This window comes from Thermobia domestica, chromosome 18, assembly GCF_964235325.1.
Source record: "Thermobia domestica chromosome 18, izTheDome1.hap1.1, whole genome shotgun sequence".
In the NCBI taxonomy this organism is placed as follows: Eukaryota; Metazoa; Arthropoda; class Insecta; order Zygentoma; family Lepismatidae; genus Thermobia; species Thermobia domestica.
The window spans coordinates 31863749-31890079 of record NC_137471.1 but is presented as its reverse complement, the minus strand read 5'-3'; the positions used below and the strand labels follow the sequence as shown (position 1 = coordinate 31890079).

At 36.2% G+C, this 26331-nt stretch overlaps 1 protein-coding gene across 9 annotated transcripts in view; it reads right to left on the bottom strand.

Annotated features, from left to right (window-relative positions):
* LOC145675458 (uncharacterized) overlaps positions 1–26331 on the bottom strand; it is an 861715-nt gene that overhangs the window by 68896 nt on the left and 766488 nt on the right. For all 9 annotated transcript variants that reach the window (XR_014129123.1, XM_081745883.1, XM_081745887.1 and 6 more), the window contains 2 exons: positions 25981–26261; positions 14449–14692 (listed from right to left, as the gene is read on the bottom strand). Coding sequence is in view for 8 of the 9 variants with exons in the window: in XM_081745883.1 (XP_081602009.1) it covers positions 14449–14692; positions 25981–26261 (525 nt within the window). In the remaining variant the exon portion in view is untranslated. The remainder of the gene's footprint in view (positions 1–14448; positions 14693–25980; positions 26262–26331) is intronic.

Sequence of the window (26331 nt, the reverse complement as noted above, 5' to 3'; positions counted from 1 at the left end):
TCAGTGATCAATACAATATTTAAATAGCCGGTATGTTGAATCAAAATCATAATAAAACATACCGTCTCTGCTTTTTTTTCCACTTCGAACACTGTGTAAACTTAAAGAATATTACAATGATACAAACACAAAGAAACCTTTGAAACATTGTGGCTAAAATTAGGCTGGTAAAGCCATAGACTACAGGTTAGTGAACGTTCACATTTCCAATCGTTCGTTTATTTTAAGATTTACGATTTAAACAGCTTACTTTAAAACAACTGCCTCAAGCGAGTACCATGTTGCACTCTATGCCAGCAAAATATGTAACAATTGAATGAAGAAATGTAAACAAATGCGCAATAAAATTTAGTTTTGTATTTGATCGTTTATAATGCGTGTAAAAGTTTTAGCCAACTTATTTGACCAAATGACTATATCAAAGATAAGTTTGAAATAACATTTGATGGAAAACTATGACCGTGTATAATAAGCTTAATGTAGTAATTAATGTATACAGCTATCTGAAGCTGTATGACGCTTTCTTTCCTTAGTTGTAGCTAAAAAACTACATTTTTAAGAATGTGACTTCCCATAAGAGTCACTATTGGTTAAACTAAAGCCGCCTTATGCAGAGTCGTTCTGACGGGTGATTAGTGCCATACTAGAGAGTTCGACTAATATATGTTTCCTGCAGTAGTCAGGCTTTTAATATGACGCTAATCATACTTCAAAACAACTTTGCATAAGGCTCAAGACGTTTTGATGAAGATCTCTCTCTTTATTTTTTCAAACTAATAAATGTTTAGAAACAACAGACTTATACAAGAATCATTTTGAAATGCGAGAGAAGAGAAAACCCTATGTACTTATAACAGATTGACTCTCCGATTTTCATTTCTCGTTTCATCCATCCTATATGATAAATTACAGGTTATTGACGATAAAAAACGACCGTCATATCTGGACCGAATATCGAACAACGAGCCACTTGTAGCTTCCGCGAGTGGCTCCTTAATCCAGAATGCACTTCTGTCTGTGATATCGACCTCAATATTAGAAGCAGAAAGAGAGAGATTGTGCGCGCAATATCACGCAATATCAATAAGAGGCCATAGAAAGGTTGGAGTTGGGGGACAGTATGGGGAAATGGTCCAACCGACGTATAAGATTTTTTATTATTTTTTTAAAAAGCAAAGATCGATGAGTGGGTTATTCCGAGTAAACACTCTTATCCGCCTTCAACATTCCTATTAAGATAGGTCATAGAGGAATAAAAAGTGCGGGAGAGGGAAGTGCACAGGACGTTAAGTATTCAAAGGAAGAAACAGAGATGTATTATAAATATCAAAAATGAATTTTCCAATACAAAGAACTGAAAAACCAAAATGAAATACGATATTAGTTTACTTTGAACATGTAGATTGTACTGGTTCCGAGTGCTTATTAGTTCGTATAAGGGTTAATTACGTACGAACTTTTTCTTTTATGCTCGAACAAGCAAACAACATAGATATGACCTTAGCTCTTACAGCCACCCTAAAAATTGAAACATAAAAAGTCGCCTAGGGTCTCATTAAAAAAAAAAAAACTACGGCTTAGTTTAAATGAAGTGAAATCTTTGTTTTACATCCCACGGTTATGCCGTGTGGGCTAAAGGAAACGGTGATGATGAGAAAAGAATAAAATGGTGGAATGAAGGAAGTGGGAAGAAACCGGACAACCCCGAGAAAACTCACGCACACGGTGTTTGTCCACCACAAAGTTCAGTTGGCTTGAGCGGGGATTGAACCAAGGACCCCACGCACCAGAGGTGAACGCTCTATCACTGAGCCACTGCGGCCCGGGCTTAATTTAAATTAATTGGTTTATTGGTGGCACATATACACTCGTTTGTTAGCGTACGCGCCTTTGACGTGGGAAAACCAGGTTCGATTCCCGGCGGGAGCTCATGTGGTTCGGATTACACGTTAATCAGTAGGTCCCGTCTCATATAGCCTCGCTGCTGAAAGGAGGGACTTTAAACTCAAAATCAACTCAACTCAACGCTTTATTATTCTTTAGTCCAACGTTTTTTTTTTACATGTATCAATTTATCAGAAATCTTGACCAAGATTTGACGGGTAATATGACAATAAATCTTACTACACAGAGGATCGAACCGGACCCGTTGATTTGATTCCCTATAAATACATATTCAAACTAACTTGAATCTTGTTACCTAGAAATAATTTTGTAACCCTCACATTATAAAATAAGTGAATATTATCTTAATATTATAAATGACGCAAAATTATTAAATTTCCTTGTCATGCAATCAATAAATTATATTGACATAAGTTTGTTGAAACTTCTGTTCATTTTGAGACCAAAAACGACTTGTTTTTTTTTATCCTCATTTACCACACGATGTAGTTTAAAAACCACATCTTAATTTAAATAGTGAAGGCAATTCATTCCCCGAAGATTCTTATCGTTACTTGATGTTTGATTGGATAGATGTTTCTTGAACCAATCATGTTTAGCTAGCGGAAGAAGTGCTTAAATAAATGTTATCTAGGGTTAATCCATTAGCGATGATTAAGATGCCTGTTTGACCCGTGTTCAGACTCTACAGAACAGCAAGAAAACTTAACTTTGCGTTGACAAATGAAGTTCAGATTTCATTTGTGATGGCCGACATGCGCAATTATGAGTCTAAGTTTCTTTGTATTTCTCTGGATGATTTTTTTAAAAAAATAACTTTGCTACGTGAATTGATAAGAATTTGTTTAAATACCACTGGAAAAACTAGTTTTCTCATGTAACCAAACAGGAAGGAAGAAGAAGAAGAAGAAGAAGAAAGAAAATTCAAGGTTTTCTCGTTATGAAAGCAATGTGTATATGTGTGGGTGTGTATGTACGTATGTCAGAACCAATATCAATCTAAGGGAACACAAGTTGACTTTTCTTTCGAGAAAATGATGGAATCAAAAAGGAACAAGTAAGTAACACGAGAATTTACCATTCTAGATTTCAGATGGCGCTAGTAGGCAAACGTTCGATGAGGTAGAAGGGAAGGGAGGGGAAGAACTGGAGGAAGGAAGGAATGAAGAAAAAGATATTGCGATGAACATACTTGGTTAAAGAGTGTGGAGAGAGAAGCAAGAAAACACAAGTTGTAGCATTAGAGAAAAAGATAGCAAAACGTGAAAGGCTTAGATATCGGCACAGAACTCGTCACATCAAATGTTTTTCCATTTCTGGTTTGCACTTCTTCTTCTTCTTCATTTCGTTAACTTGTCCTATTCACTCCTTGTACATCCTTTCTCCCTACATTATCCCACCCCCTTATAATTCCTCCTCCCTCTCTTTCAATCTCTTCTCGGCAACCCATTTTGTTAATTAAAGTAATTACTCTTCCTCCAGAAATGCCAACCTTTCCTAATTGACACTGCAAGTCCCTTCTTCTTCAAGCTACCAACCCCCCCTCCTCTGATTCTGTTGACGACCGACCCTTTGCCTCTGCTTTATAGGTTTATGTCTAGCTATCGGCACCATTTCCCACGATACCAGGACGTCTCCAACATGTCGGATGCCTGAGGAGACGAAAATCTGCTACGAATGCGACCAAAAATCATTCCGTTTTCTCTTCCCTTTTCTCATTTGCGAAAACCCCGCCTCCGTCATAACACTCACAAATACACACGGAACTGACTGCTTCGCGTATATTCTGTGTCTCGTTTCTAAGGAGATGCTTTTTGATTGATTTCTACAAGCCACACAGTAGTGAGGCCAAAACTCATAGTTCTTAGTTCATTTTTTTTAAAAAATATAAAATATGAATTAATTTCAAGCCCACATAGTATTGCACCGTTCTGAAGTCGCGTAACCCACTTTCGCATCTTCCAAAAACAACACAATATGGTGTTCTCAGTGGCTCATAGGATGCCATGCGTGCTTTCTGCGTATGTGGTTTCGGTTTTGATTCCTGGTGGAGATACCTCGGACAGGAATCCGAGTAGAATAACGGGTGAACTCATGTGGTTCGGATTCTACGTTAATCAGTAGGCCCCGTCTCAAATAGCCTCGCTGCTGAAAGGGACGTTAAACTCAAACTCAACTAAACTCAATTCAAATCCGAGGTTTGTCTCATTTATTGTGGGCGCTGATAAGTATCGTTGAGTTCTAATGAATCAACGACAATATGAAATATACACCTTTATATGATCTAATATACAATAAAATGGGTCATGCTTCGTTCCAACTAAGCAAGAATGAATGAACAGCTGAAGAAATGTCGAGTTCGAATATAGCAGCCGGCAAATCTAAGTAAGGGTTTTTCCTGTTTAATCTGAGCTTCACCAGAACATTAATACAACAGTACCTTAAAATATGAGTTCGAATTCGTTGCAAAATTGCTTACACTGAGAAACAAAAAACGTATGTGGCGTAAGTAAAAACGTAGGTTACATGTGTAAATCCTATAGTTTTTGGACTTAACGTACAGAAAACGTATAACTGAAGAAGTATATATATTTATATGTACTTTCCGTATAAGTGTTCCGAATAAACGTACTTTCTGTACGAACGAAAGAACTGTATGTAGATGGTCAGGATCTCACATACAGATAGACGTTAGTAACATAGCGGACGTATGTAACATACGGGAGACAGTTATACATTCTGAAACGGCATGATATAACATCGAAGCGGGAAAAGTATGTAGCATATGGATAACGTATATTCCGTACTGATTTCTGTTGTAAATATAAGAAAGTGACATTTCCAATATTTCCAACGTATTTTATACGGAGAAAAAATATTAACAAAAAAAAGTCGAATTCAAAGTGAAATGGATGTTGAAACTGCTCAAATATAACTTGAAACAATAATCAATGAATATCCTATTGAAGTAACTTTATTGTCTTCAATAGTACACTGTAGTCCGGGGTGTACGCAGGGGGTGGATCCTGGGGGTCCAGACCCCCCCGAAATCCCGACTTTTTGTAAATGTAGTCTCCTTTTAGGGCAATTTTAGAAATTTTTATATAATTTAGCCTCAAATTGTATTTGGACTCCCTCGAAACTCTTTAGACTCCTCCCGAAATAAATTCCTGCGTACGTCCCTGACTGTAGTTTTATGTTTTTCTTTGTAAATTTCATAGGCTTGTTTAAATTCAGTTACTTTTACTCGGTTTTGTGTAATTATCAGATTGCTATATTAATTTTTCTCCGAATATAAATTCTAAATTTTCTTTGGTAATTTTACTTGGCAGTAGTATGGTTCCTAGCTCTTCATTGTAAAATTATCTATAATGTAATGACACTTCAAATAAAAGCATGTCTTTCATTCTCTTTTAAAAACAGATTACTTTAAATCCCCCTTATTTTGTTCCTACGATTCATAGTTCTATTTCTTTCAGTACATTGTCACCCTCATTCAGGGGAGCATTAACAGGGGTACAACAGTTCCAAAACCCTTCAAAAGTTCCTAACCCAACATACATTTGTACACTTTCTCAAGAAAATTCCAGTTGTTTAAGGTGGATCACCACCCGGAAGTCAGTACATATTTTAGCTCATTCCCTTAACTACTCCGCAACGAAACGTTACATATTATAAATATTGTACTATAAGATAGAGTTATGTTTCAGCTACAACACAAGACAGTGATTCATTTGGTTGTATCCTGTGATATCGAAAAAGATAAAATATTTGATTCGTTTTACAATGAGCACATAAGATGGCATTTGCTGTTAGACCTCACTAGAAGTGCTCAGTTTTATGAAATGTTTATTTAAATATGTAAAGTACTTTAAAGTAACGATCTTACTACAAAATAGATATATTATTTGACCGTTTTTCGTGTTATATTTCACATTTTATTTAAATATTAATTTACATTTAAGGAAATAGATTTTGAGAAGAAACTTGCGCAGAACGTCATAATGCGTTGTTGCCAAATTTGTACGTTTAATTCCTGAATTCTAGCATTGCAGTTCGAGAAGCGGAACTTAGCTGCGAATTGCGGTAAGGGCCGAAAATTAATTTCTCCAGTAAGTATCCAAGCAGAATTCCGTGATTACTTCCTTTATTATCTGGCACCAATAAACACTCGACACTACCTGGCAACGCCGCACTATTCAAGCAGTGTTTAGCATAGCGCCGAAAACACCTAGTGATCCACCTTAACAGGGAAATGATTGATGTAGCATGAAAATTTGATCTTATACGTCATCTGTACTCTTCCTCGTATAAAAAGAGTCTAGTTCTATCGTTTTTTTTTTATCTGAAAATGTAGGTGGAAATATTTTACAATTACTTATCGTCTTTTCGGGTGCAGAATAATACCGTTGAGTACTGCATAGACTTAGTGCATTGTAGTATCGGACCTCTTCAAAGTTTGTACCTTCCCTAACAAAAATTTCTGGGTGAGTGCCTCCCCTTATTCATATGCCATTGTACAAAGCTATATCATAATTTCAGATATTCTTATTAGAAAATTATATTTTTCAGTCACGAGAGGTGTTTTGTTTATCTTTATCTTTCCCCCTTTCCATTTCTCAAAAGCTTCCACCTAATGAACAAATTTCTATCCCTTTTTATGATTAGTTCGTGGAAATTATTCTTGTCTCTTTATTGGTTAACAAAAATTCAGAACTCTGCTTAATAACAACTATATATTAAATTTAGTGCAGGATAGTTGTGTACAACTTTTCCCTGTCCATCGGTAGGAGACCATTTTACAGCGTGGAATTTCCCATGTTTGGTGATGTACTCGAATCGTGACTTTGAATGTGAGAAAAGTTTGCACTTGTGGCTCCCGTGAAACTTAGATTAAAACTGGTTTTAAATGGTTATCAATCTATCTAACTAACTCTATGGCCTATGGAATCCAGAAGTTCAATACCGCGTTCACAAAAGCTCTCCACTGACTTCTATCCTTAGCCAACTGGATCCAGTTTCTATTTTGTATTCCCCTCTCTGCGTGATCCACCTTAATATTGTCCTCCCATCTGCGCCTAGGTCTTCCTAATGGTCGTTTTCCGATTGGTTTTCCAGTTAAGATTTTGAAAGCTTTCCTACCTTCTTCCACTCTGGCTACATAACCTGCCCACCTGAACCTACTAGACTTGATGACCATAACAATGTTTGGTAAACCGTATACATTATGTAGTTCCTCGTTATGAAGTTTCGACCCTTTCCCATTCTCGTTTCTCTTCGGTCCGAATATTCGTCTCAGGATCTTGTTCTTAAATAATTTCCGTCTATGTTCTTCCTTCCTTCCAAAAATGTCGTTACCATTTTTGTTTCGCAACCATACAGAACAACAGGCAAGCTTCAAATTCCTTGACAGGATTTTTGACAGAAATCGCGACGGCAAGAGATTTTGAACTGGATAATAACTTGAATTTCCTGCTTTTAGTCGACATTTAATTTCTTCGTGAAAATGGTTTACGTCTATTAATATTGATCCTAGATATTTGAAAGTATCCACTTTATCAAAAGTATTATTCGATATTTTAACGCATCCATAACTTGCCGTATTACGATCCCAACGAACTTCTATGTATTTAGTTTTCTCTGCATTTATTCCTAAACCCATGTCCCTGCAAACGATCCATAAGACCTCTGCATTTCTTTCTATTGTTCTTTCATCATCCCCTATTAAACTTACATCATCAGCATATGCCATAGCCTGGTGAACCCCATTCAACTCTAGGCCTTGGTCGCTATCTTTGATTTTCTTTATAGCGTATTCCAGAACAAAGTTGAATAGTAATGGCGACAACGCATCTTCTTGTTTCAGGCCATTCTTGACGTGAAAGCTCTTTTAAATGGTTATATTTGTGAAAATTATACACATTTCTCTACGGACAAATTAACTTAATGTGGCATAATTTCTGATAATACCAGAATGTAATCGAAGTACAAATTTTGAGTTTTTCCTGTCAGTACATCTTTTAGCGTCGGTTAATATTGAAGTCCGCCATTCTTTGAGGTGGTTGTGATGCACGATTGTATTGGCGTTTCTACACCAAAACTATAAGAAGAGAATCCGAAACTAGCTTTGGTATCGTACATTTTTACTCATATTTTCAAATTTTGTATTGGACAGAAATTGTTGAAATACTGTTTTTTTCTTTTATCGTTGTGAACCAGCCAAATGTATTTCACTTTTTGAATAATCCACTTAATTTTCTAAGATAGTGTTGATTAGATACCCATAACTGAAATAAACTTGAAAAAGTGGAACGACCTATCAATTGAGATGACTTGTACTTCGTCAGTTGAAATTTCGTTTCTGGTGGAATGTGGATAACCTGTGAAGGAACTGTTTTGGTTGGTAACCAGATGTTAAAAGTGGAATTCTTAAAAAAAAAAAAAAGTTTTGTGTCACAGTTATGCCGGCTAGGCTAAGAAGACGGTGATGATGAGAAATAAACGAAGAAAGTGAGAGGAAACGGGAGAACCCCGAGAAAACCCAAGCACACGATGTTTGTCCACCACAAAGTTCACTTGGAATGAGCTGGGACCGAACCAAGGACCATATGAACCAGAGGTGAACGCTCTACCACTAATCCACCGCGGCCGAAAGTGGAATTCTATACAGTGATAGAGTGTTGTTCATTAATTCTTCTAACTAAAGGTAATACGAAGGAGGAGCAAAAAGTAATGCCTCCCTCATTATATATATATATATATATATATATATATATATATATATATATATATATATATATATATATATTCTATTACAGATACTGACTTATCTATGCATGACGTTATAGAGGTAGCCTTCCTCCACTAAGTCTTTTCTTTTTCAGATTGAGTTATTAGAACCATGGATCTGAAGCTAAAAGAAAGAGTCATCATCGAATTTTTGGCGAAAGAAGGTTGTCCACCTAAGGAAATCCATATGCGCTTGTAGAATGTTTATGGGGATGCGGTAATGGACATTAGCAATGTACGGCGTTGGGTGAAGAAGTTTAGCAACGGAGAAACAGAAATCGCTGATAAACGAAGAAGCGGCCGGCCGACAACATCGATCACAGATGCAAATCGAGAACGTGCTGAGGAATTGATTCGAGGAGTCAGGCGCATTACAGTTCAGTGTTGCTGATGCTTTGAACATCTCATATGGCTCTGCCCAAGGAATAATTGCTGACTTAGGATATAACAAAGTGTGTGCTAAGCGGGTACCTAAGCAATTGACTGTTGATAATCGGAGGAGGCGAGTGGACATTTGTCAAGAGCTCCTGGACGCATTTGCAGTTAAAAATCAAGACGTCTCCAAAAATGTGGTCACTAGAGATGAGACGTGGGCATACCTGTATGACCCTGAGAGCAAAGTGCAATCCAAGGAATGGCGCCACACTGATTATCCCCGTCCCAAGAAATTCAAGTCTTCCAGATCAATCCAGAATATTATGGCTCAAAAATCAACCTCCTGAATTTTTCCAAAAAGGTTTTGAAGCCTGGGTTCAAAGATGGCGTAAATGTGTTAAAATTCATGGATACTATGTTGAGGGGTAGGATTCTATAGAGGACAGTTCAGGCTATGCTCTCCAATAGCTTGTCTTGTTCTATGTTCCTTAATACATTTTTTGTGCAGGGGGCATTACTTTTTGGTCCCCCCTCGCATCTAACCGCTTCACTTTGTGTTATGTAATGTCTGAGAGAATTTTTCAATATGGCTTATTTTCTTTGGAGTACTATTACCGCTTATTATAACATGTACTTTTAAATTAGCTCTTCCTTGGCTAGTTCTCTTCATAAGGAACCCAGGCCATGATCATGGCAGAATTATACATGTAGTCAATATTTACATTTGAATCACATTCTTAAGTATAACGTATCAAGATAATGGCACCACCATTTTTGAAAAACATATATTACATTTTTTTAACACATTCGGTATTTATCATACAAGTTTTAGCTTTCGCATATCTTATTTTGAGTACAATATGATAAGACATCACATATATATCAAAGAAATTACACTAAGACAGTTTGTTTTTTTGATAGAACATTTTATATCCGAAGTCCTAATTTTCTCATATCTACAGTATTAACATTTGAGTGACAATTTGTAGAATATGATCGAAATAAAAGTAAGATGGGTGATAAAGTTACCATTGTAGCAGTACTTTCGTATAAACATAAATGTATTACATTTAAAGACGTATCTCGAACCCTGAACACTTTGAGTAGTTTCCCTATTTTATTGGTTGTTTGATGAACGTAGTTTCTAGGAGTCAATGTTGGCATTCCATTTATCCTGATACCGCTACTTATTGTGTTTTTTGTATTTCTTATGTCGTATGTTCTGTGAATGCTAAGGGAAGTTGGAAGTAACGGTTTCTCATTACTACACGGGTAGCGGGTGATTAAAAAAAAAAAAAAAACTCACGGAATTCATTTGGGTCTAGAATTTCTAACTGAAATCCGGTTTTCATGCGGTTTGTGCCAAGTGGTCAAGGAAAGATGGGACATTTATGGGATTATGCTTACTGGTTTAAATTCATCCGGAGTAATACCGACCACACCTCAAGAAAAATAGCAAATATTTGCCCAGTGTACCTTACAATTGGAATGAGGTTTTGGATTTTTGAAGCGAAATTGCAGAATACAAATTAAGTGTTAGTGATAACACCGATAAATCAAACGTTGAATAGTTATAGCCGGTTTCTTGCGACAAAAGACAGAAAAATTTCTTGGGCAACCTAAGGAGTCGATAACGGTCCGATATTTCCCTGTCTCACCCAGAAGCGATCCTGTTTCTTCCAATTTATTCACTAGCGGCCATATTATATTCCTGTCTGGGGAAGAACGTGAGGCAAATATCTTCCCAAATGCGCTTTGCGTAGCAACAACAGATTCCGTTCTCCAAAAATTTTTAACGATAAACTTATGCTGCTCCAATGAGTACACTATTCTCATTGTATCCTGATCATACTCACACTCATACAGTAGCACAGAATTGTACAGCACAATCCCCAATACCAGTTTTTTGTTTCTTATTGACCTTGGCGAGGTTGCATCTAACGAAGAAAACTCAGATCTCCACACCGCACCGCACCGTATTCCAATTGTAAGGTACACTGGCGAATATTTGCTGTTTTTCTTGAAACCTGGATAATATTACCCCGGATGAATTCAAGCAAGTAAACTTAGTTCCATAAGTCTCCCATCATTCCTTGATCACTTGCCACAAACTATATGAAAATTGGACTTCAGTTAGAAATTCTAGACCCAAATGAAATCCGTGAGTTTTTACGAAAATCATCCTGTATCTTACTAAATTATTCATGTAGACAAAATCAACATTGTATCGTAACAGCTGTTTTTCTATTATTTTTCTTTCTTCTGAACATTTTATCTGCATTGCTTTTGTTTTTAATTTTCGCACTTTCAGTAGAATAAACGTTAACGTGCCTTATGCAACATAATTTTATTTAATGCTCAAAACGGTTAAGTTTCTGCTGCAATTTTTGTTAAGAGAATTAATACTGTATATTTTAATAGGAAAATTCATAGTGTAGTTTACGACATAACGTATATTACCGAGGTGCTATATCAGGACAAATTTGATTGTTTACATTTGTCGGTATACTAAACGAAGAACCCTTTCTTCTGTCAAGGAGTCAGGATTTCGTATCCCAGTCGCGGTCTCACGTATGTATTAATACGGCGGTATTTTCCTGACAAAAAAAAAGTCTGTTGCGTGCTGAATTTAAATTTATCATAGAAAGTATTTACTAATGTTTTCGTATTTATTAATACATAGTTAAATATTTTTCTAAAAAAATCCTCTTATCAATTCATTTTAAAGAATGCATTCTTTTGATCTTTTTAGTTTCGTGCTAGTTATGTCCGTTTTACAATAGAGACTAGGCTACTTGTCAGGAACAGCCAAATTTCAGTGAATTCACATCAATAATAATAATAATAATAATAATAATAATAATAATAATAATAATAATAATAATAATAATATAGAATATTGTAATTATATATTATATATAGATAATTCCATATTATAATTTATTATTATTATTATTATTATTATTATTATTATTATTTATAAATTAAGTCTTTTTTCATTTCACTGTTATTGAAATTGATGAGATGGAAGTTGAAATTTTGCCAAAATCAATACGAATCAATCATCGCACAATAATCTATGACTGATATTCAAGAGATAGAGTTGCAACTTTTCTAATAATAGAGTGATAACCTATTATTCAAATTTAAGAGATAGACATCGTAACTTTCCCTAAAACAATCTGAACCAATCATAAGACAATTGTCTATCATTGGAATTGAAGAGGTGAATGTTGAAACTTGCCCCGAAACAATTTTAAACAATAATCAGGTGATAATCTATCATATGAATTCAAGAAATGGATGTTGGAACTTCGCCATAAGCAATCTGAACCAATTATGCAACATTAATCTGTCACTGAAATTGAAGAGATGGATGTTGAAACTTCCCCCCCCCCCAAAAAAAAATCTGAATCAGTCATCAGGTGGTAACTAATCATTGAAATTCAAGAGATGAATTTTGAAATTTTGCCACAACTATTTTAATCAATAACCACAGGTTAATTTGTCATTCAAATTCAAGACTGGATATTGAAACTTTCCCCCCAAAAGAATATGAATCTGCATAATAATAAGATAACCCGTCTTTCAGATTCAAGAGATGAATGTTGAAATTTTGTCCGAAAGCAATTACATATTGTGCGCAAGTGGACCATGTAAGATCAATCCCCATAGTATGGACCATTCTCCGCTATACCATTTTGCTTCCAAGATTACAGAACCACGACACAGGTCCCAACACGTAAATAGGTGACACAATTTTTTGACTGCTATGTGTCGAACAACTAAATAAGCTGCACAATATTAGTGTCGACGTTCCTAAGTTTAGAAGATTCATAGAGAAAACCTCAAATGCTGTAAAAGCTACGTCGATACGCTAATACTAATTCTATGAGAATGTTAAAATATGCGTGAAACTGTTTCTACAACAAATGTGTACATGGATTAGCATGGCAATAAGAAAGATTACCATATTTCTTTGATATTTTAAGCAAGGAAATTACATTTTTTAACCTTAATATAATACCAACAATACTTATCTATTTGGAAATAAAATCTTTAAGTTTTACGTCCCACGGTTATATGGTTAGGCTAAAGGAGACGGTGATGATGAGAGATGAGTGAAATGGTGGAATGAAGAAAGTAGGAGAACCCCGAGAAAACCCACGAGCACGGTGCTTGTCCACCACAAAGTCCACACGGCGCGAGCTGGGATCGAACCAGGGACCCCAAGCACCGGAGGTGAACTCTCTACCACTGAGCCACCGTGCCCCCAACTTATCTATTTGGAGTTGCTAGCTGATAAGAAATATTTCTTTTATGTCACAATACACGGCTTTCTCATGAAAACAATCTTATCCTAGATGTTTCGAAAGCAATCTGGAAAAAAATTGCGCGCATGGCCTATTTACTAATAACAGAAGATGATAAAAACGATCTCTCTGACATGTCCGTAGCTAGAACACTAAAACAGGGAGAAAGTTCGAGTTCATATTTGGGGAGCATACTTGAGCTCACCTTATATTCACATATATATGCTAACAAACGACTGAAAGTTTTCAGAGACTGAACCCCTGCTTGCTACATGCCTGCTTTGGCAAACTATACATTTTTAGTATAACCTTAATATGCAACTTGGACATTTAACTCTTTCGTTACGAGCAGTACACATATATATCGCAGAGACTTTTAGAGTAATACAACTGCGGAACCTGGTTTCATACTTCACCTACGGTCTCATTTCCTGTTAGTCCTCACATATTCCTTGTTCGTTTGATTCTTACATCTACCGTTAAGTAGATATAATCAGGAATCAGGAGAAACTGGGAATCTAAGGGTGAATACAATAAAGAATAATTTGTTTGTTGTGACATGCCGCCGTGTTTTCTGGTAAATCTTCACTTACTAATTGTTTCACATTAAATGTTTATAGTGAATTCTCTTGAGAGAAACTTTCGATGTGTAGCATTTGCTCCATCCAGCTGAAAGATGTACTTCTGCGTTTGTGGGTCTTCTTTATGGGTAAGGCTGGCGTTGAAAACACACCCAGATACATATACATATTTCTAACACAGATCGTAGTACTTCGAGTACTACTGGTCAAATCTCATAGTCTTTTCCTTTATATGTGATGATTAAAAGTAGTTCTGCTTTTGGGTGCGGACAAAATAGTATGGAATCATCAAGATATCTAATGAACATGTGTGACGATTTTCCTAGTGTTTAAAGAGCATCATATATTTTCAATGCCACGTTACTTTTGAAAGAGTAAAACATCTCTGATGTATAAAATAATATTCTATAAGAAATGTGTTGCTTAAAAATAAGATAAAAAACTTATTCAAGGACAAAATGAGACAGAAATGCTAATCAACTCACCTGTCTTCCTTGTTGGAAGGTTTGTCATGTTGCTGCGGGGGCGGGTGCTGGGGAGGAGGCATCGTGTACCCTCCCAAGCTGCACGGCGTCGTCGGAGAGTAGGCTGAGGAGACTGGCGCAGGGTAGTTTGGTGCCGGAGGGTAACCCCCACACGAGTACGTTGGATACGGGGTATAACTATTGGCTGGGTATTCAGCGACGTTGTTCATACCGTAAGTCGGGTGCGGGCTGATTGGAGCATAACCTGTAGCAAAAAATAGAAAAATATATTATTAGCTTAAAAATTTGTAACATATAATGTATAACGTTATTAGAAACCGTTTTTTCTTTTTTGAATTTAGGAAGCACAAATAAGAGGAAGAGGACATGGTGAACGAACCCTGATGCCACATGATAAAATAAAACACATATAACAAGACGTGTTTGCTGTGACCATACAAGTTGGACAATCTTGAAAGTATTCGCACATTTCCCCCCATGGTATATAGCAAAAGTGAACTATGAGCGCAAAAATAATTCTTCTCAGAGAATTAAAATAATAATAAACAGTAATAAACTTATGTTGTGATCATTTCAAAAATACAATTAATAAGGAATTCATGTTGTGATCATGAAAAGATAATAAATAATAATAATAAATTTAAATGATAAGGAATCTATGTTATGACTATTTAAGAAATATATATAAAAATAATAAGAAATTTATATTCTGACCATTTCAAAAATATAATAAAAAATAAGGAATTTATGTTCTGACCATTTCAAAAAATATAGTGATTAATAAGGAATTTATGTTATGACCATTTAAAAATAAAATAAATAAATAGGAATTTTACGTTGTGACCATTTAAAATACATTTTAAATAATATGACTTTTATGTTCTGACCATTTAAATTTAATAAATAATAAGAATTTTATGTTATGACCATTTAAAACACAATAAATAATATTAACTTTATGATGTGATTATTTAAAAAATATAAAAACTAAAAAAGAAGTTTATGCTTCGATCATCTAAAAGTAACAAATAATAAGAATTTAAGGTTGACCATTTAAAAATACAATAAATAATAAGAATTTTATAATGAAACCATTTAAAAATTATAATAAGAAGAAATTTATGTTGTGATCATTTAAAAATACAGTAAATAAATGACTTTCATGTTGTGACCATTTAAAATTAATAAATATAATAAGAATTTTATGTTATGACCATTTAAAATACAATAAATAATAAGAAATTTATATTGTGACCATTTCGAATATATACGTAATAAATAATAAGAATTTTATGTTGTGACTATTTAAAAACACAGTAAATAATATGGATTTTATGATGTGATAAGTTTAAAAATTATAACAAATAAGAAGAGCAAAATAGCAAATAAATCTATGTCTTCTTCAGTATGTGATACATCCTTATAAATAGCTCTATCACAAGTAAGAAACATAGACATAGCTATTAGCTGAAATTTTATGGGTTCTAATCCTTTTATAGATTTATCTTTGAAGTCCTTACGAGCTTTTATACTACTCCGTATACTAGTATTTAAATATACATTCTAGTATGCATTTTAAAAGAGAAAGTCCCCTAGCAATTGTGGATAATTGATGGCTTATCTCCGACACGAAGAGTTCCTTGTTCGTTTTGAAGCCATGTGAGTGTAGTGAATAACCATCGTCCATTAGCCTCAAGCCGAAAGAAATATCAGACGGACAATAGAAGCAACTTCTGTCTATAAGGATGGAATTAATCTTGCTAAGCTTTAAGCACAATATTGGATGTTAAATGCGAATATCCAAACCTTTCATTTTACGAGTGAATAAACTTATTGCGCTGATTCACTGTCCTAAAATTGTCCTCTCTGCTGATGTAGTATCTAGCACACGGGTCTTTCGTGCACGGGGTCCTGGGATCGAATCAGTAACAATTTCAGAGATGACAAAGGAGCGCCTGCCCCCTGATGGCAATCCCTGTCACCAGACTGCCATCCAGATAACATTGTAATGTAGGTCAAGTAATATAGAGCTATCCTTGTCGACATATAAAAAAATAACTTCTCCAAAATTTCTCTGCCTCCCCCTACTTACCCCCTAAGATATTAAAACTGGCGGCGTCACTGGAACGATTCGCGGTGGGAGAATCTTCAAATTTGAACGCTCTTTGATGCTTTGGATTCCACTTTCAGCTGTAGATCAACGTATCATATAGCCTCGGTGCTGATAAAGGAACGCTCAACTAACCATGGGGGCAAGGTGGATCAGTGCTAGATCTCTGATGCTGGGGTCCCTCGTTTGATCCATGACCAAACAAGTTTGTGGGCACAACATCATGTAGGTGGGTTTTCTCGGGCTACTCACGTTTCCTTCAACATTACCATTCCACCAATTCTTCCATCATCATTCACGTCTCTTGATCATACGTCTAAGTTAGCCAAAAGGGCATAAGTGGGAGACGTTAAACTGAAAGATATCAGTTTATTTTCCCAACCAATCACCAATCAATGTCCTATACAGTAATTGTTTCCTGAAATTAGTAGAAAACCACTCTGTGGAAGTAAGTTCTCTTTATTTTGAAAGGCGAATAAATGAAATATTTATACTTTTAAAAAGCATATCTAAGCATCGATGGCATGAAAAAGGGGACACTTTTGTAGTCTTTCTTTCTAATAGATTTTTTAAAAATGCCATTTTATTTTGTGGATAAAGAACCAAGAATGAAAAGAGAAGCAAGGTATAAAAATGTCAAGCTAAATTATTGCAATTAAAGTAAGTGATTTTTTTTTTTTTTTTTTTTTTTACAAAAAACAAAACCATTCCCCTTTATATCGTTGCTCTTTTTTTAAATTCTTATTCCCCCTCTCTTATACTAGATCCCCTCCCTCTTGGATACTCAATATTTTTTAATATCCCTCTACTTTTTTTTTTAAAATAACGTCTCGCTCTTCCTCCATGTTGAGATCCAAATGCAACCAATGAGGACAGGTACGTCCGCTGACCACAAGAGGGCTTATCAATGTTGAGTTTCAATAATTACTCCCTAGGAAGCGCCACTAACAACGTCCTCTGTCTTGTTGCATGAAGAAAAATATCGACAAAAATAAAACATTTTTTTGGTCTTTTTTTATTAACAAAAAAGAAACAAGACCTCGCTTTACATTTATGCTTTATTTTTTGCTTGTTTCGGGGAAACCTTTTTTTGTTTATTTGCTGCGATACACAGTTAAGAGAGCGGTAAATGAATGACCTTTTTTTTTTTTTCGCTAGGGCAAGTTGAAACATGTTTTCTACCCGCGGCAATATTCTTTTATTTGAAGGTACTGAAGGGCAGTTGGTCGTACTAGACTTGTAAAGACCACAACAGTGTGTGTATTCATTTCAATAGAACAAAAAACGAGGAGTATTTGGATCATAGTCAAAGAATAAGGGATTAGCTATATTAAATAGAGAATTGCAAAGCTTGGAGATGGACATGCTCTTCTTTTTTTAAAAAATAGCAATCAGAAACATGTTTTATTTACCTACTCAGATGAAAAAAAGCGAAGATTTGATACAATTTCTTTATTTCATTGTTTAACTTTTAAAATGTAGGGAAAATGAAGGTACAGTAAGACATTGGGGTATTGTGAGACACTTTTTTTTTTTTTTGATAATTTACAATTTGCATATTGCAACATTCCACTAGAATCTTTTTATTTCTTTTTCTAAGCCTTTTCCCCAATTAGCTGGGGTCGGCTTTTAAGATTAGTGTAAAGGGACAAGTTTTGCCGATAGATGTCACTACAATCTTCCTATCTCTCCAATGTATTTTTTATCTTTTACGAAAATTTACAATTTCTTTTATAAATTTCAACCTAGAGACTTCAAATTTTTAGAGAAGGAACTTCATAACCTATCAAAGGGAACAATCCGTGCTGATTTTTCATTTAGAATTTTCTTCATTGTTGAAACAGCTTCACTGTTAAAGATTTTGATATCCATTTCAACAATCATGCCATTTCAACAACGAAGAAAATTCGAAATAAAAAATCGGCACGGATTATTGCTTTCGATAGATTACGAAGTTCCTTTTCTAAAAATTTGAACTCTGTAGGTTGAAATTTGTAAGAGAAATTGTGAATTTTCGTGAAATATATATATATAAAAAAAATACATGGGAGAGATACGAAGACTGTAGTGCTATCTATCGGCAAAACTTGTCCCTTTAAACCAACCTTAAGATCGCAGTCTTCCACCTGTTTCTATCTTGTGACGTCTCCGTTGTGATACCACACTGCTCCATATCGTTCTTGGTATAATCTCCCCACTTCTTTGGGCTCGTTTTCCACTCACCTCTATAGCATCTACTCGGTGAGCTGCGTATTTCAAACGTCTTCTTCTTACAAGCCCAAATCATCTTAGTCTACTTTCTTGCAGTTTTCTACTACTGGCCTCAACCTTTACTGTTCCCCGGACAATTTGATTCTTAATTTTGTCCTTCCGTGTTACTCCACACATCCACCGCAGCATCTTCATCTTCGCCACATATAATTTCTATTCCTCTCTATTCTTCGTCGTCCAATATTCCGCTCCATATAATAAGGCATGGCTTTTTGTAAACTTTTCCTTTAAGGCGTATTGGTACCCTACGGTCACACAACACTCCTGACGGGTCTCTCCATTTCGTTCACTGCTGCTAATTCTGCTGTGTATACCTTCTATTCCTGCATTTTCCTGCAGCAATGACTACAAGTACTTGTATTTCTTCGTCATTACCACCTGTTTTTCGTCCAGTCGTATTCTTGTATTCTCCATAACATTTTTCCCGAAAGAACAATGTAAATATTATGTCTTAGTTCTACTAATTTTAAACCTTTTGCTCTCCAATGGTTCTCTCCAGGCAACTAATTTCTTTTGCAGACTTGCCTTGGCCTCTCTTACCAGCACGATGTAATCCGCAAATCGCATATTCCATGGTGCTAACTCTTGGATATCCTTTCAAATAACAACAAAAACGAGCGCCCCTCCCTTCACGATATATGTACGGTCGACGCCGAAAGTAGATGGCTCGTAACCTCGTTTCGGTAGGTAAACTGATTTTTTTTGGTGTTATTTCATAAAGCATAGAATTAACAGTAGGGATGCGCACGAGACATGATTTGAGACTGTCTCGTCTCTAAAATGTGCTGTCAAAGTGATGTCTCGACTCGAAAAATATATATTTTTCTATTGGAAGAGCTGTGTCTCGACTCGAATTTTGTCAGAAAAATTCTGTTTCGACTCGTCTCGTGCGCATCCCTAATTAACAGTGCTTTAGCATGTCATAATTTAAAGCACATTATATTTTATTATACACTGTGCTATTGAACCATACCGGCAAAATGTAAAAGGTGATTTCTCACATCAAAATAAGAGAAAACGTTCACATTTGGCGAATGTGTGCTAGGTCCATCCAAAATCGTGAAAAAGTTATTTCGAATTCGAGTTATCGTGGAGTGGTGATCCATATCAACGTAAAGGAAGCCCAGAAATGTACTTCCTAATCGTTATCCTAGGCTCATGAAATTTCTCCTCTTATCTCGAATTTAAAGAAAGTATTTTTCATGTCCTGAGCAGGCCCGTATCCAGGGGCTCTAGGGGGCGGCCCCCCTAAAATTTTCACGGTAGGCTTGAAAATTAACTATAATATGGTGATGAACTATAATATGGTTAGATCGGGCCCCCTAACCTCAGCCGCCCTCCTACATTTTTGGGCTGGCTACCGGCCTGGTCCTGAGTACCACTAATTATCGAACAAAATGTTCGCCCGTTTGTATTGTCATTTAAATGACTTGTGTTGAATCGTTAAGAAAATTGGAGAAGACCTCCAATTGGGATGAGTCAACTTTATCGAAAACACGAGCATACATGCGATGTAAAGAACTGAAATAAGGCCATAGAATAGTTGAAGACTTCCCATGTTCCGGTCGTTTTTGAACGTCTTTGATTGACAAATCATTGAGAAAGTGAAGGAAATGGTTATGCAAAATCGTCATTGAAGCTTACGACAGATCGCTCAGTATCTGGACATGTCTCAGGAATCTGTTCGCACCATTTTAGTTGATATTTTGAAAACGAGATATGACACGAAATGGCTTCTTTCGCAGGAACTGAATTTACAAGTCAATTCAGACTATATTTATGAAAGACATCATAACTGGTGACGAGACATGAGTTTACGAGTTTGCACACGAACAAATCTACAAGACTTGGAATGGTTATTCGATAAGGAGCCAAAAAAAGTCAAAGTCGCTCGAAAATCAAAGTCGTATTGACAGTTTTCTCTAACTATCATGGTGTTGCTCACTCGGAATTCCTTCTGCAGAGGCAAGGTAAATAAATAACATTATATAGCGATATGAGGTGTATGAGAGAGACGTTCGCCAGATTTGTGGGAAAACAACTCTTGGATTTTGCTCCGTATTTCTGACCAAAAAATTCAATCGTATGTCATCGACCAAGCATCATATTCGTCAGATATGGCTCCGTGCTACTTTCCCCTCTCCAAACTCAAATTATCACTTTCAGAAAGACATTGTTGAGCATACTGAATTAATAAAACAGAATTGTTTAATAGGTAACGAAATGCAGTCTGGAAAATGATTACAAGAAGTGTTTCGATAACTGGTTTTTATTGGCATAAGTATATCACAGTAAATGGATGCTATTTTGAAGGTAGCCAAATACATTTGAGCGATTAAACCAATATTTTGTGCTTTATTGAACAATTTCTGCTTTTTATTTGACCAGAATGTATGTACATTATTCCAGTAGCGGAAAGAGACCTTTGGGAGTCCAAGAAGGTGAAAGGATAACATAAGACAGGATCTTACGGAAGTTGATAACATATAAGACAGGATCTTATGGAAGTTGATAACATATAAGATAGGATTTTATAGAAGTTGATAACATATGACAGTATCTTATGGAAGTTGATAGCATACTAGACAGAATATTACGGATTATATAAGACAGGATCTTACGAAAGTTGATAACAAACAGGACTGAATTGGTCTTTTTATGGGATAAATCAAAGGTTTCTTCCTGCGGCGACAAATTACAGACAGTGTGATTGAGCTGTATACTGAGTTTGGGTCACTGTTATCGTGTCTTTTAAATCATTTATTGAAAAGAATTCAAAGCAGCACGATGAAATATTTGAGAGAATGTATCGAGAATGGTGTCACACATGTGGAGGTAAGACTTAATTCAACACTTCTGCTATTTATTCCAGGAGGCATAGGGGCTCAGTTGTAGAGCGCTTATTTCTGGCGCAAGAGGTCCTTATTTCGACCATGTAAGTTCGCGGTAGATAACGTCGTGTTCGTGGGGTTTCCTCAATGTTTTCCCGTTCTCACCCACATTTTCATTCCATCAATTCTGTCATAATCATTCACTGCAATCTAGCAATAGAAACCGAGAAATTTCATTTTTTTGCGGGGGAGATACCAATTTCGAGCCTAACAGTTAATCACCCTTCAAATACATTTAATTAAAATCTGAGATTAAAAATAGTACTTCATGCACCAATCTGTAATTGATAGCTGTGTCACACATAATTTTCCTAACATAAATTCGTTAGTAATAAATAAATAGTATACACTGGGGAAAATGACCGAAACAGATAATATATTAATACACGTATTTAGGAATAAATTTCAAAATTTGTTATCAATACAGTGAAGGAAAAATAGCAAGAGGAAAATAGAGACAGCTTACATTCTCCCCCCCTCCCGTGTACTCCATTCAGAAACATACTGAGTTTCGCAACAAAAGTTAGAAAGCGTATTGTTTGTTGTTTTCCCCATGTAGAGATGTGTGTGTGTGTGTGTGTATTTGTAACACGTCCCCTCGAGGCATGAGGAGAAAGCAGCTAGGGGGTTTTGAGGGGTTAGGGGGGAACAGGGAGTGCTTGTAGCTGTAGCAGGAGTACTGTACAGAGGAGGGAGTAAAAAAAGTTGAAACTAACAGTGGAGAGATGGAAGTTAAGCGAAATATTTCCCCGACGTGCTGTTTCGAAACGTAATTGACACATGGCCATCACGGTTGCCTTGCAGGGGTAAAAAGGGATGCGTCTGACAGATATTTCAGCCTCGGGTGCCATGAACGCTAGATCAGTCTACTTCATCAACCCTTAATCATCTTTTGTTATGAATTTTTTTTCTCTGTCCCATCACTATTTCCTGCACCAAGCTACCCCATCCTACCTTTTAAGTGCCGTCTTCAATAGCATCGATGAATGGATTTTAATGAAGCATTTCCGAATAATAATGCTTTTTAAAAATGATTCTTTCTTCTTTTTTAAAAAAATAACAATTAAAAACAGCATTTGTGCTTTGATTATAAGGTAAAGTTTCTATTCTCTTGTTTCGTGAAAGTAAACGAGAGAATATAAAGCATATATGTGTCAGTAAATGACATGAGTACCAACCAAACAAATAAAATTGAAAGGAAAACCACAAAACGATAGAATATTAAAAAAAAAGAGATAATAAAGTGTTCTTAATTACAGAAATATTTTCTAAATAAGAAACGTGATACAAGCTTTACGAAATATCGTTTTATTATTTTTAAATGAGAAAAATAATAGTAAAAAAGTTGAGTTGATTTTGCGTTTATCGTCTCTTTCAGCAGCGAGGCTATATGAGTCGGGACCTATTGATTAATGTGGGATCCGAACCACATGAGCTCCTGCCGGGAATCGAGCCCGTGTGTCCCACGTCAAAGGCGCGTATGCTAACCGCTTAGCCATGAAGAGACTCAATATAATAAAAAAAGAAAGCCTCAAGTATTTTTGTTATCATTTATTCTTCTAAAAAATATATTAAAAAATCATTCTTTTATGAAAGAGGATATATTTAGAAAGATATATTTAGAATTACCTTAATTCTGAATTTAATGTAAATGGGCACGGTGGCTCAGTGGTAGAGCGTTTACATCTGGTGCGTAGGGTACGTAGTTCGATCCCCGGCTAAGTAAGTTTGTGCTGGACAATATCGTGTCCGTGGTTTTCTCATGGGCACTTGTTTCCTCCCATATTGTCATTCCATCAATTCTTCCGTCATCATTCATCACTTCTTAATCATCCGTCTCCCTAAGCCTAAAGGGCATTAATCATGGGACATTACATTGAAAGATTTCAGCTCATTTTGATTTCTGAATTTAATGTATTCTCATCGCCAAAAGTGCTTTTACATCGCCTGACGGGTATGTGACCGCGCTAGTAGCAGTTTTTAGTACAGTCGGTCCCTATAGTCCCTTAATGAATCACATAAATCTTACAGATGTCGTATATCTTTCTTTCTCGTCTCTACATCACGTATGGAGATTAATGTTTTGACAAATAGGCTACAGAAGCAATTTTAAAAAGTAAGGTGATCTACGCTTTTCGTGGTGTTTAAGTTAACATAGAACAATAAATTGAAAAACTGAGAATACGAATCTTTTCAGAGATGACAGTGCACTGATGTGCCTTTAATCCTTATACCTACGTTATTTCCATAGTCAAAACAAAAACCCTTCAAAATTAATCACAAATTCTTATACAACCATCCCTTCCTTGGAGTACTGCGTGGTCAGATACCCGTCACGGCGATATAAAGGCACTTTTGGCGACGAGGATACATATATGTAAATGTAGGGCCGTGCTTATCGTTCTTGCAACCCTGGATCGCTAGAACTACAGCCCCTACGCACCTAGGCCTAAGAAAACTGCATCTCTTTTGCTACCCTCGACCGCTAGAACTACAGCCCCTACGCCCCTAGGCCAAAGAAAACTGCATCTCTTTTACTCGTTCGTATTGAGTTATGTGTGAGCTAAAGCAACTCATAAACTGACAAAAGCGAAGCATGATCATTTTAAATTTCAGTCAATAAACAACTCCTTTCGGCTCCTAGCGCTGTGATGAGTTGTGAAGCTTGACCTGTATTTATCAATTTCATCCAAGGATGTTATAAAATAAAGGACTTGCCCATATCTCTCTTAATTCTATTAACTTAATGAAGCCAGAAAACAACAGAGCATCGGCACGTCTGATTGTCTACTCTCGTTTCCGCCATCGTCTGACTGGCTACTTCCGTTCCCGCCATGAATGTTGGCTCAAAACAATGCGGTCCTAATGGGCGGAGTAGCGGTGGTGAAACTGTGACGTATGGTTTCAAGATTATGTTGAATAGGCAGATCCTCTATCTTATAACATCCTTGATTTCACCACCCAATAGAACACGACGGTGTGTTCCGGTCGAAGAAGTAAATACATGTATTTCCACGTGGGATTCAATTAGAAACTCTGCACTAAATTTTGGCAGTAAGGCGAAAGCTAGTGTGTCTCATTAGCCACAAAAATCATTTATGTATCAGTTCGTTCCTAACATTGTTCCCCCATCTTGACGTAAAATGTGATATATCAATGTCATTTTTTTCCTAATTTTTAGGATTATTTGACCACATTGTCTGAAGATGCAGAACCAATTGATAGACAAATTATTATTATTATTTAGCTAAATGTGACATCAGCTTTTGCCCTGTATCCACAATTAATAAAAGGAATCTAAAAATTTCTCTCCTGCCGTCACTGTGCACAGATTTATGTTCAGCTGACAGATGTGTGGTCAGACTATCATTTCAAGCTTTCCACGACATTGGAATTTGCCAACATTTTTATTTCCGAAGCTCTACAATTGCTTTCAGATACGGGTGGTAACTTTTGAATAAACAGAGGGTGGGGTGGGTGAAAGTTGTACCGCAAAAATACTGTAACTAAGGATAAGCGCGATCAGAAAGATGCAGCGGGGGAAAAGGAGTTTCGTAGCTCTGGGTAGAAAGTTCCCCCTCCACAGTGGCGTCTCTAGAAGATAAAGAGTAAGGGAGCTAGCCAGAATCCTGAGTATGATAGGTATATCACAAGTTTAGTATAAACTTTCAAAAATAGACCTACATAAATAATAGCTATAATTATGTTTGTCACTCAAAAAACTGGAGGACCTAGGCATCCCCCGTCCCTTACTACGTTTGCCACTTCCCTCCAGCGCACTTTCTGAAATCATCACCACTTAAGATACTACAGACAATCCCCGATTTATATAAATAAATCATTCTAATGCTCTATGCGTAAGTCGAAATTTACGTAACTCGAATTTTAACCATAATCTAAGAATTGACATAAATAGGTACAAAACAAACACGAAGCCATTTTTAGTAATACTGTAATGTAAAAAGTCAATTACATAATATGCTTTATAAATAGGATACAGAACCTTACATTCTTACAACGACGATAGGGACAAACATAATTATTTAATAATAGTTCAACAATAATTAATTACGTAATTATTTTATGCCTTACTCGCCAGATAGATCTCAAAACAATTTATAAATTTAATACTACTTAATTCACACGCACGCTTCGTAAAATTTATTTAGGAATTTATGTACGTCGAATTTACGTAACTCGAGGACTGTCTGTAGATAAAAAAAAAAAAATTAAAAGTTTCACGAATAAAAATCTTCAAACCTGGATCTGGGTTGACAGGACACGGCCTCACTGGCTCACCATTGGCGTCCCTATAACTGTCGAGGTAGTGCGAACTGCTGTCCGGAGTCGATTCTCGGCTGTACCCGCTCTGCGCTGTGAATCCGACGGCTCTTGTGGCGCTAAAATTAACCGGTTCGTTTGCCGTTGAGAAGTCCACAGGCTCGGTTTGTTCCTCTATCGAAGGCCCAAAACCCGCAGGAGGCTGTTGTGTATTCACTCCTTCTCCTGGGCCCGCGGGATACATCGGGCTGTTGGCTCCACTGGAAGAAAATAAATCAAATATTGTGATAAGTTGTTGTAAACTGCCAAGAAACACTGCTAACCCAGTTT